The sequence below is a fragment of the Phoxinus phoxinus genome, assembly GCF_949152265.1.
Source record: "Phoxinus phoxinus genome assembly, chromosome: 19".
NCBI classification, from domain to species: Eukaryota; Metazoa; Chordata; class Actinopteri; order Cypriniformes; family Leuciscidae; genus Phoxinus; species Phoxinus phoxinus.
In genome coordinates, this window is record NC_136894.1 from 28062045 (window position 1) to 28074490 (window position 12446).

Consider the following 12446-nt stretch of genomic DNA (forward strand, 5'->3'; position numbering starts at 1 on the left):
AACTTATAGGTGAATCATAAAGTCATAAGGGTCGTTCATTAGTCAATCTGCTGCTCATATATCTGATATTTTATGGGACGTTTATGGGTTCAGTCGATTTGTGGGAACCTGCTCTGAGAAACACTGCCATGATTTTACAAAATCCAAGTCAAAAGGTTTATAATGTCTCAAAAGAAAGCAGCAGTAAAACGAGTTTCTCGACATAAAGTTTAATCTCAATGTTTGAACAACTAGTATTAATGGTTTTAATAACATTCATCAAGATGCTTATTGTCCAGTTTTTAATTCAAGAATTGGTCACCAAACACCTCCTTGTCTTATTTCAGTTTTATTCAAAATAAGATGGTAAAAAACAAAAAATAATGACATAACCAACTTTTTACATTAGCTACACAAGTATAACAAAAAAGTGACGGATATCCAAAAGCAGGAGGCAAAGGTTTGGATTCACTGATGCATCATCTATGTAACGTCATAAATAAAAAGATTCCAGCATTATGAGCCGTTCTGGAACCTCATGTTTGCAATACATATCATGCAATAACAGGATCTGAATCCAATAGAGACTATAAATCACATGAGAGCTTCACTACGGTCAGGGAAAAAGCAAAAACAAGTGAAGAAATGCCGGAGAAGATCCAGACGCTCTGGACCGGAGAGAATCAGGACTGACTGAAGAGGTTTGGTTTGTGTGAATGTCTGAGAGAGAGACTGAGGGGATCCGTTAGGCCGAGTAATCCTGCAGAATCACACAAATCACAATATTACTCTGGATAAAGAGTGAAAATGAGTGAAAGCTTCTACAATTCAAATGTACATTACTTTATTAACAAAAGATTTCTCAATATATTAAGCAACATGATAACATCAGGATATGCAAATACTGTAATTACAAGTGACATCATCTGGCACATTCAAACTTTAGTTTATATAACATTATATTTTACAGCAAATATTTAAGTTATTTACGTGTACGAGAGGAGTATATCTGAACTTACCGCTCTGGGTTTCTTGTTCATCTTCATGTCAAATCTGTGAGGAGAAAACAAATGAACTCCATCATGGTCAGATAAACTAATGAACCCGTTTAAAACCCTGCATGCAACTAACTAAAAAACCCAACGTGTCTATGAACTCCACAAGCATGCAGCTGAAAAATAAATGCAAAACCAAAACAAAACTGCAGCAACATCTGCGAATGATGAGGCAGAAGCAAGCAGCACAGCATTCATCCACGCGACGTGGACGGCCCTACGCAGCTAACGGACAGAAGACACGGGACTGAGAAACAGGAAGTAGAATTCAGACTTACTCAAAGTCATAATCAAACATGCCAGAGGGGCTGAAGGGGGCAGCGTTAGGAAGGAAGAGAGCATCAGAGGTTAGTGCACTACACCGACCAGCACATCAATCCCACAGTGGACTAGATAGGGTGTCAACACTTATATGTAGACACTAAAGTATCCTCTATAGGGCATCAGTGAATATCAGACCCAAACTAGTGCTCATCTTATTTAATGGGAAACGATCCTGGATGCAAACTTCATCTGCTCCAGAGCAAACCACACATGACAAAATCAAGATTCGCCATCATTTTAGTGGCTTAATGACAGGATTACATCAGCAAATGGAGATTATTTTGTACAAAAATGAAGAAAAACTTGAAAGTGTCTGAAAATAATTTATATCATATTGTGCATTTCCTAAAAAAATTTGAATTAAAAAAAAAATCTACAGGTCAAATAACAAGATTTACTCATGAAAAATCACATTTGAGGTTCATTTTAATATCATACCTTCCAATCAATTTTCCATAAATCATCTATAAATACAGTATGGAAATGGGTTGCATATCCTGCACTCAGTGAGACGTTGAAAACTAGCTTCTCAAAATCTTCCTTCTGTCCATCTAATACAACATAAACTTACAACTATTTAATTTGAGTGTTTTATTCTCTAATCACAGCGGCCTCTTATAGGTCACTCTGAACTGGACCAAAACAGCATTAGATAAACATTAGGACCAAGTAAGAGACTTTAGGCCAAATCCATGAGAGATGAAAGGACAAAAAGAAAGAACAAAGGAAAGAACAAAAATGAAACTGAAGTAACCCCGCCCGTTTGGGACAAGAGGCGTGGCTATCATAATCATCTATGAATATGTCAATTTATAACTGCTCCCACAACAAATCAGAGGAGTCCACAGGACATTACATCAAATATTTCACAGTCTGATCTGAATTAGCACTGGATCAGCCAGATTGAGGTCATAAATAAACAACCATCTTATATCCTGGACCCCAAGGGCATGCTGGAGATCAGGTACCTGTGTCTGTTCTTGTTCTTGCGTTTCTTGTGGCTGTTGTGGTGGCTTCCAGACGAAGACGAAGCGGCTTTCTGGGGTTTCAGGTCCTGTAGTAGGGCTCCGTCTGCCTCCTCCGTGTCTTCCTGGCTGGGTTCGTTTTCCTGGTTCTGGAGGTCCGGGGACGTGTCGCTCTCTGTTCCGCTGCCTGGCTCGCCTAGAGGAGCAGAGGACAAGCAAAGTTTACAGACAAAGTGATTAACATATACGGCCACTAAATACACTGAATCAAAGTGACTTACAAATCTTGCAAAACAATCATCAAATTGGCTGTTTCTCTTAAAGACACACTATGTAACATTTTTCTCAATACATCGTCCTTCCTCATTATCAATCCTTCTTCCAAAAAGAGTTAATAAGCATATTGTAAGAATAACCTAATAAGCATATTGTAAGTGTTTATATTTTAGACCTGAAGGGATGGTTTTCATGGGAAATTGAGTACATGCGTCATTCTCGTGCGTGTCTCGTCATATCCGTAAATAGAAAAAGTTGCTCCGGCTACTTTGACGTGTGTCTGGTGTGGGAGTGGCAGAGGTTAGATTTTCGCAACAAGCAGGAAAGGTTGACATGGAGCAGCTAAACCTCAAACCTCAGAGAATCTGCAGTTTTATTTAACCCCTAGAGGCCCAAAAGTTTCATAGTGTACCGTTAGGTGGCTGGAGGTCAGAGTAATGGGAGAGCGAAAGGGGAATTGCTACAACAGAAACAAACCCCGAACCCACACCTTGACAGACAGCTTTCGTGACCAATGATAAAGATTTATCTTCACACCCTAGTAACTTTCATCACGGCCATTACTCAAAACTGCCGTGCAGATTCCCCACAATTGCTTGAAGCAGCGCTGTGCAGACGGATCGGTGTATGACATCAAAGTACTGCGAGAGCGATCCGAAAGCAAGTTGAACTTTTTGGACTTCACATGGACATACTGAATGTTCATTTGACAATACCCATGATCACTGCTAATTCCCAAAAATGCTGCCTAGGTAGACGATGAGCCTATGAGGGAGGGAAATCCCTACACAGGCAGCTCACTAGGTTTGAAAACAAACAATTTAACAACAAATGAAGATACATGATTGATTGAAATTTCTTGCAGACACAAGAAGCCCGAGATTCTACTCACGTTTTTCATTCATATGATCAGGAATCCCACCAAGAGCACAAACAGCCTGTGTAAGACAATCCACAAAAAAATTATGAATTTCGATAATTTTCTTAATTATTGTTGGATTTATTTGTTAATATTTCTTAATGCATATTTCTAAAATACTGACCGCCACTGATGTGACAGAGGACTTGCTGAAAAGACGTTCTGCTTCCTTGAACTTCCTGTTCCTCCGATCAGTCTTGCTGTTGGAATTCCTAAAGCAGAAGAAAGCTGATGCTGACCTGTATGACTTTAAGATTTATACATCATTAAACCTCATGCATTCACACCACACTCACTTTTGATTGGTCAGATATCGGTCCCATCCTCGAATGATGTTGCCGTACATCTGAGTGTCCTCCAGGTAACTGCCTTCAAATGCATAAATCTGTCTTTCCAGATTCACCAGAGTCTCCTGAGAAAAATACATGCAACATCTGTAAAGTATATCTATCTATCTATATATATATATATATTCTGTGCATACTGTTCACTTAAACATAAAGCTAAAAACAAAGTCATGCAAAATTGCCCTTAAAAATCACTTTAGCTGCAGCTGTCAATCATACATGACCTACATATGATCACATCGCAATAATATTAATTTCTCTGTGCAGTTCTACGTTCTTCACTCATTTTTGAAACTGTACAAAGTAGACCTCAAGCTATGCACAAGTTGCATGTCTTTAATGTTGTATATCTGCTGTATGTTGTGCATCAGGAGGCGCCATAACAAAAGCGGCTAATACAGTTAGCATGTTCACAAATATAGATATACAACAATTACGTAATTACAAAATGGAAGAGTCGTTTTGATATATGAATAACAAATAGGTTAATCTAAGACTGTCTGATTATTAAATACAAACACACAAGCATTCATTTTAAATAGTGTATCTGTACAAGTCTATTGCAGTCTCGCGTTAGCATCCTTATCACAGATACGGGTATTCCAGTCAATATACGCATTATTTGGAGCCGAATCGAGATGGATTTTGGCCTTTTGGATGTTTAGAAACGTGTATAATTACTGCAAGCTCTTGTTTTCTCTTGACCAGCTCGGAAAGCTCGCGGCGGGTATCGGGGATCTGCGGTGGAGTCGCTTTGGCGTGCATCGCCATGATGGAACTGAACTTCTCAATGACCGAGAAGAGCTGATGCGGATCCAACGACTGCAGTACTTCACATGTCCTCCAGTCCGACAGGGGACGCTCGCTCCCATCCAGAGAATTCCTCCAAACCTGTAGCAAAGCAAAGCCTGTAACGTTAGTAGTTCCTCCTGGATTTTTTTATTGATTTTTTAAAAATAGCAGTTTTCGATTAATATCATAAGGTATGTGATTAAGGTTAACTGGAGAGGTTTGTTTACCGTTGTCATCCCTCTAAATCTAAGTTCTTTTATAGGCCTTTCGGGTTGGGTAAGATCAGTTTTATACTAGGGAAATATAATAATAATATTCTGACAGTGGGTCTATACAATTGAATCGCTAATAATAATGTTAATTCATAATATCTAAGAGATATAACATTTATCAGATGTCATACTCATTTAGAATACATACGTAGGCGTTTCCATTTGACGGGTCCTCTTTGACCAATGAAACACGGATACTAACGGGTAAGCCACGCCTTCGTAATATTTTTCTTTTGCGTTCTTTTTCCTTCTAGCCAATATGAAATTTCTATGCCTTTAAGCTAAATAACATTGAGCGCGCGTGCTCGCCCCGCACAACAAGATCTCGCGCTTTCTCCCGCTTTTTTTTTTTTTACTTTCCCTTCATTTTACACACAAATATATCCAGTAGCCACGAAGCGGCGACAGAGTGTTTGTTATAAAAGCAACTAGCCTTGCATTTAGTAATGTAAAAGCTTGACTTTGGAATAAGATTTAGGCAGGACAATGGAACGAAAGGAAGAAAAACTAGCAGATTAATAAAATATTTAATTAATTTCAACATTCTTTTGAACCTATATAAGGTCGTAAAATTGTTGAATTTTATATATAATTTAAAATAGTTTATTTTTCATTTTTAGATAACTTAGTTTTGTGTATTTGTTTAGTTTGTAATGCGTTTGCCAAACTATTTTTCTAAACCCGCAGCGTGACGTTTACATGTTGCCATGGCAACAAAGAGTAAATCCGATCCAAACTCTTGAGCGAGTTCAACTTCACCTACAACAGCAGGAAAACACGGGCACAGACTTTCCTCTCGATGTTTAACTGGTGATTATTAAATACATACTTTTTTCTGTTTATCTTTTTTCTTCTTCTTCCTCTACACTGCATGATCAGGGAAAGGAAGGCATGGGTAATCTACACAAAGGACTGAACGAATGTGAGTGATTAGTTCCTACGTTAGTGTCCTTAAATCTGCTAAAGTTTTAAAAAATAAAGTTTTTTACTTTATTTATTCTAATTCAGAGTAATGTATCTGTTTCTATAGTAGGTCAGGGATGTGTTTCATCCATTCCTACCAAGTACCAGACAGTCATCATCAGTAATGAAGAGAAGAAAGGCTTTTCCTCACAGACAAAGAGGTTTCAGGATCACCTGGTGAGTTTCATAAATAATCCAACTCTCTATCTATCTATCTATCTATCTATCTATCTATCTATCTATCTATCTATCTATCTATCTATCTATCTATCTATCTATCTATCTATCTATCTATCTATCTATCTATCTATCTGTCTGTCTGTCTGTCTGTCTGTCTGTCTGTCTGTCATTTCAGAATGAGAATCCAGGTCCGGGTTCATATGTCTCACACGCAGCTGCTGAGGAATGCAGTCCTTCATTCTCTAAGAGAGGAACAGGCAGCTTTGCGTCAAAAGTGAGAGACCCTGATCATCAGACACTTTAATTACTGACTTATCCTACATTAATCAATGCATGTGGAGTCTGTTTTATCATTATGTAAGGTCCTAAGTCTTAAACATTCGAAATATACTTTTATTTTGTAGATATTAGACATTTTATATTGTTTAATAGGTTAACTCTTTGAAATAAGATGTAATGAATTTAATGAATAATATCACTGGCTGTTTTTGCATCTCAAGGCTGGTCGTGTGCCCCGTAGCTTCCCGAGTTTACGCCCAGGACCTGATGCTTATAACCTCCAGACGTCTCTACTTTACAAGCACGATTTTAACAGAGGAGAATCCAGAACGTTCCGTCTGCCTCTTGCAGTAAAGAGGGAAACGCAAAAAAGTGAAAACCCTGCACCAAATCAATATGATGTATGTATGTATCATAGATTACAGTAAATATGACTTTAGCAAGTACTCCAGTCTTCAGTGTCACATGATCCTTCAGAAATCATCCTAATAAGCTGATTTACTGCTCAAGAAACATTTAGTATTATTATCAATGTTAAAAACAGTTCAAATATTTTTGTGGAAACCATGATGCATTTTTTTCAGGATTCTTTAATGAATAGAAAGTTCAAAAGAACTGCATTTATTTGGAATATAATCTTTTGTTACTTTGCATTTTGTTGCAGTGACTTTTGATCAATTTAATGCATCCTTGCTATATAAAAATTTGAAATTATTTAAAATATCTGACTGTCTCTAATCTTTTGAATAGAAATGTATGATTTTTTCTTTTTTTTTCTTTTTTTTGCTGTCAGGTGTCTTATGATGTCATGAACAGAAATTCAACCGTTTCGGCTCAATGTGCGTTTCGCTCCAAAACCAGACGTAGTGTTACTTTAATGGACAACTTTAAAGGACCTTCTCCCTGTGAGTAACTCACATTTTTGACCAGTTTTAGATGAGAATAATTAAGTTAGAGGTGCAATCCAAACTGCTAAAATTGTCAACACTTCTTCAATTAACAGTAATTAAAAACATCATTATATTTGAAAGCATATGAATATTGATGAGTTTTGTCGGCTTTTCAAGGGTGTGAATGTTCCTTTGCATGTGCATGTAATTACAGCCACTGTACAGTTGGAATTATGGGTTGTATTTTAAATTCAGTTGTGAAATGAGGTATATTCATTGGAAAAGAAGAGATATGCCCTGCTGTAATCACAATTAAATATTGTCATATGTTCATGTTTAAACAAACGAAAGATATTACAGATTATGAATCTTTCTATCTCTATCCTTGTTCTGAAGGCCACTATAAAGTGAGTGATGTTTTGGTCCAGAGGACTCCTCTAGTTCCTATCTCCTGTTTTAAATCCACCACTGCCCGGATCCAGCCGCCAGTGAGAAACAACGTCCCTGGTCCCGGGACGTACAACCCCTATCAACCACCAGAACCCGTGAAGAGAACCGTTCTGCCGTAATTGTTCAGACACAACTGGACTGCATTAAACTTAAACCAATCAAATACATTTTATTTTATGCTCTTAAAGGGATAGTTCACCCAAAAATTTAAATTCTGTCATTTACTCACCCTCGTTTTGTTCCCAACCTGTATGAATTTCTTTCTTCTACTGAACAGAGAAGAAGATATTTGCTAAGACTTAAGTGTGGGGAACATATTCACCATTAACTATGACTTTTGCCTCCATAAACCCATAATTTACTGTTTATTAATAGTTAGTAAGGTAGTTTTTGTAGAGTTTAGGTATTGGGTAGGATTGAGGGATTTAGAATAAGGCCATGCAGAATAAGGCATTAATATGTGCTTTATAGGTACTAATAACAGTCAATATCCTAGTAATATGCATGCTAATAAGCAACTAGTTAATGGTGATAATTGAACCCTAAAATAAAGTGTTACCAGATATTTTGAAGAATGTCGGTAACCCCATTGACTTCCATATTATTTTTCCCCCCAAACTATGATCTATGAAAGTCAATGGGGTCCATCAACTGTTTAGTTACTGACATTCTTCGAAATATCTTCTTTTGTGTTCAACAGAAGAAAGAAATTCATACAGGTTTGGAACAACTTGAGTATGAGTAAATGATGACAGAATTTTTGGGTGAACTGTCCCTTTAAGAGCAATAATGCACTTGGTGGAACGTCTACTATTATAGAATGACTTTTTGTCCATTTAAATATTGCTTGCAAAGAATTTCATCAGAATACACAGCTACTGTTGAATATATTTGACGTAAAACAGCTGCTTTTATCATTAACTCGTTTTCAAAAGCCGTATAAAGATAATCATGATATCTCAGATGTCTCATTCTTCACACTGGATTAAGCTGTTTTATGTTTGTCACATGAAATGATCAAACTTGTATCGCTGTGCAGAAGGAGACACTACTTGGGATTATCAGCGCCACCTCTGATACCCGCCAAAGACCCACCCTTCCCCGGCCCGGGACACTATGACATAGTGAACAACAATCCCCCAGCCAAACAGCTCGTGTCCAGCGCCGCCTTCCTGTCTGGAACATGCAGGTGGATACAGGAGGACAAAGGACAGGACATACCTGGTCCAGGTAACACTTACATCATCTCTGCTTCATTGAAAAATCAGGCTTTTACTTATTTTAGCTGGAGTTGGCTAAAGAGTTTAAACTTTTGATCACGTAATGATGTACTGAATATCCTAAATTTCCTCCTCCCAGGTTTCTATGAAGCCACAGTCCTTTCAAAGGCATCGTTCTTGTATAATCCTGCAAAAATATGGATTCCTGCTTAAACAGCCTTAGTAAAAAAAATACTTATGGATTTGAAGTATTTGTGTGCTGTTATTTCATAAAATATCACCCCCGTAAGATAATTTTTTCTTTTTTCTTCTATGAATTATTATATCAAATTCTTGCTGTGAAGAGTATCAGGTTAAGGACTTTCTAAATGTGTGTCTGAAGAAAAGCATGTCTAGTTGCTTTTGAACTTCTAGCAGACATGTCTGCAGTGATCTGAACAAATCAAAGCCTTCTCAGAGACGTAGATCTGCTCTCTCGCTCTGACTCACGTCTGAACAGCTGAGAGTCAAACCCTTGATCCCTCAGCAGCTGATCCTGGACCTGCTGGACGGTGAACATGATGCTGTGAGGGATGTGCTTCAGCTGATCCTGGGTCAGTGGTGTAATGAGCAGCTGTTGTGGGACTAGAGGAGGGTGTGGAGGTCTGTGCTCATCTGAACAATGCCAAAACCTATGAGGGGATTTCAGACGCTCATGACTTGAACATGTCCTCTGTAGCTTCAGGGAATGACCTTTGCACAAGGTCAACATATGATGCATAAAATGATTCATCAGGGCTGTTTGTTTTCAGTTTGATACCTTTTTTAGATTATCATGTCACAATTTATAAGATTTTTCGATTATGATTTTGCTATGTATTATTTGCAACATGCTATACACTAAGACTTTCAATGTTTTTTGAAACGGTAAAAACAGTAATATTGAAATATAATATTACAATTTTAAGTAAGTGTTTTTTAAGTTAATAAATTGAAAAATGTAATTTATTCCTGTGATCAAAGCTGAATTTTCAGCATCATTACTTCAGTCTTCAGTGTCACATGATCCTTCCGAAATTATTCTAAGCTGCTTAATATTTTTGCGAAAACCGAGATAATTTAAAAAATAATAGCATTTATTTGAAACATATATTTTTTGTTACATTATAAATGCATTTACTGTAACTTTGATCAATTTTAATGTGTCCTTGCTGAATAAAAGCATTCATTTCTTTAAAAAAAAATCTTTAGGCTACGTTCACACTTAGCGTCTTTTTTGACAAAAAAAAGTTAACAACGGCGTTTATTTAGCAAAAAAAAAAAAACCGCTGCGCGTTCGGTTACAAATAGCAGCCGAGCGCGTCTTTTGTTGCTATAACAACAGCTGCAACAGTAGTGTGCCCACACAGCCTCTTTGTGATGCATGTTATGATAGAGTTGTGTACTCATATCAAACAGCTCCTTGTGCTCCGAAACAAGGACGATTAGTTTTTCTACCGGCACCGTGTCCATTTTTCTTGTTGTTATGGAAACGACAGGTCTCGCTACTCGCTTGTCATTGGTCAGCTGTCAAAAAGGCGCTTGACGTAGGGCGTTCTTTTCAGAAAAGTTAAACTTTTTTCAACTTTAAAAGACGCTCTGAGCTGCAGAAAAAGACGCCGGCGGTGGCGTTTAAAAAAGCGCTCAGAAGCGCAAAAACGGTTTACTCCATAGGGTTCTAATGTAGAACAGACGCTGGCAGTTTGAAAAAAGACGCTAAGTGTGAACATAGCCTTACTGACCTCAAACTTATGGTAGTCGATATGCTAATGATTTTTTTAATGATAATTATGAATACATATACTATAAATCTTTCATTTTGGAAGCTTTAAAATAAGATGTACAGTATTGAGGTCTTTTTAACTGTGTTGAATTTGCATTATTTATTTAGTTACATTTAGGACTATATATAGATTTGAAATTGTGTGTTTTTTCCATGTACATATTTGTTCTGAGTGATGTTGAGTGTGATGCTCTTCAGTTGGTGGTAATGCGCCTCAAATCTGACTCCAGTCCCTCCCTTAATGTAAGATGCAGAAGAAGTTTCTCACTGAATTTTAAGTCTTAGGGTTACTGGTTACTGGTTTTTCATGCTTTCAGTTTTTAACAATACCATATAAGCACAGGGGCCAGTTGCATTAAAAATAGCTATTATGTTAAGACTATGACCAACTAGTGGTAAGTCAAGGGGCAATCAGTCTTATGTTTTAGTATCAAATTAGACCCATCTACGTTTTTATGTAAATGACTTGAAACGGTTATGAGCAGTCTTAGAAAAAATGTGATGACTAACTTTTGAGACTAGTCTTAGTTTTTTATGCAACGGGCCCCAGATATTATCCCATTTGAAAGCTTTAAATACGAATTTGCTTTTATAGAACTTCGCTTCATTCATACTAGATCTAGCTGTTGAAATATTTGGAGTAATAAGAGTGCAGAAATGCAGAATGTTGTCCACCCATCCCGTATGTCGCCTGTTGGTGATATCTCAAACCCCGCAGCTGTTTCGGACCACCCCCGTCAGCAGCTGTGAATATGTTCAGATGCTGACCTCACCATTGTCCGATACAGCTTCTCTTTATCTGCATATCATACAGATTTCATAAACTGATCTTAGCTGATAACGTGATGAGATGTTTTTAAGATGAACAATCTATTGACCAACATATTCTAAAAGGTCATTGTACATCACTTGTGAGGAGGGATCGGCTGTAATGAGGTTTCATTAATACAATAGTTCACCTTTAAATTAAAAACATCTGCTCTGCTACTTCCAATCTGCTCAACCTTATGATGAACTATAGGTTTTTAGAATTTGAACCTATAGGAAAGTGGAATTTAGTTTTCCAAAAAAGCTAAAAAGTACCATTAAAGTAGTCCATCTAACTTTGTATGAACAATACACCATTTACTGACCCTCATGTTGTCCCAAACCTGTATTCATTTATTTCTTCTATTGAACACAAAAGAAGATATTTTGAAGAATGATGGTAGCCAGACAGTTGCAATAGCCATTAACTTTCATAAGTCAACTGTCTGTTTACCAACATTCTTCAAAATGTTGAAGAATCTATAAATCCCTGAGCCTTGGGTCCTGTGTAGTCCGCCCGTGTAGATGACAGACGGCCACTTCTGAGAACAATGCGAAATGCATTTGATTGAAGTGCTGTGAAGGTGTTTTGAAGGAGACGTTGACAGCTTCTTTAAATTGGGCTTCTTCAAAAGCACATCCAAAATATCTAGATTATTCTCTCTAAATTAGATGCATCCCAGTTCACATACACTATGCCATTTTGTAGACAAAAATAGTGTAAGGAGTGTGTTCACAATGAAAATTCAAACAATTAAAGTGTACTTCAAATACTTCATGCACTGGATGATGCATTTATTTAACCAACCAGAAAAACGAAGTGAGGAATGTTGGACCCTTCGTGCACTTAATTTGCACCATTTTAATTATGTAGCGAAGAAGGGGGAGGCGCTATCAAACTAGCTGTATAAGAGTCGAGTATAGTGC

General features: G+C 37.3%; 2 protein-coding genes across 5 annotated transcripts; one reads left to right on the forward strand and one right to left on the reverse strand.

The window, feature by feature from the left end:
• Positions 1 to 102: 102 nt before the first annotated feature.
• Positions 103 to 4754, reverse strand: LOC306987493 (chromatin modification-related protein MEAF6). Of its 2 annotated transcripts, XM_079591817.1 has the most exons (8): positions 4547 to 4754; positions 3815 to 3930; positions 3643 to 3730; positions 3492 to 3537; positions 2327 to 2519; positions 1313 to 1342; positions 999 to 1032; positions 197 to 739 (listed from the first exon to the last, which is right to left on the reverse strand). In XM_079591817.1, the coding sequence occupies exons 1-8, from the start codon at positions 4634 to 4636 to the stop codon at positions 725 to 727; spliced, it is 612 nt and encodes a 203-aa protein (XP_079447943.1). In that variant the 5' UTR covers positions 4637 to 4754; the 3' UTR covers positions 197 to 724. The 2 variants fall into 2 exon arrangements, with proteins under 2 accessions (XP_079447942.1, XP_079447943.1); XM_079591816.1 differs by lacking the exon at positions 1313 to 1342 and having other exon boundaries at positions 103 to 739; positions 4547 to 4751.
• On the forward strand, positions 4730 to 9896 carry stpg1 (sperm-tail PG-rich repeat containing 1). Of its 3 annotated transcripts, none has more exons than XM_079591813.1 (9): positions 4730 to 5133; positions 5809 to 5851; positions 5960 to 6069; positions 6248 to 6346; positions 6573 to 6752; positions 7145 to 7256; positions 7638 to 7806; positions 8731 to 8921; positions 9051 to 9896. In XM_079591813.1, the coding sequence occupies exons 2-9, from the start codon at positions 5821 to 5823 to the stop codon at positions 9122 to 9124; spliced, it is 966 nt and encodes a 321-aa protein (XP_079447939.1). In that variant the 5' UTR covers positions 4730 to 5133; positions 5809 to 5820; the 3' UTR covers positions 9125 to 9896. The 3 variants fall into 3 exon arrangements, with proteins under 3 accessions (XP_079447939.1, XP_079447940.1, XP_079447941.1); XM_079591814.1 differs by having other exon boundaries at positions 4764 to 4780; XM_079591815.1 differs by lacking the exon at positions 4730 to 5133 and having other exon boundaries at positions 5683 to 5851; positions 5963 to 6069.
• The last annotated feature ends 2550 nt before the right edge of the window (positions 9897 to 12446 follow it).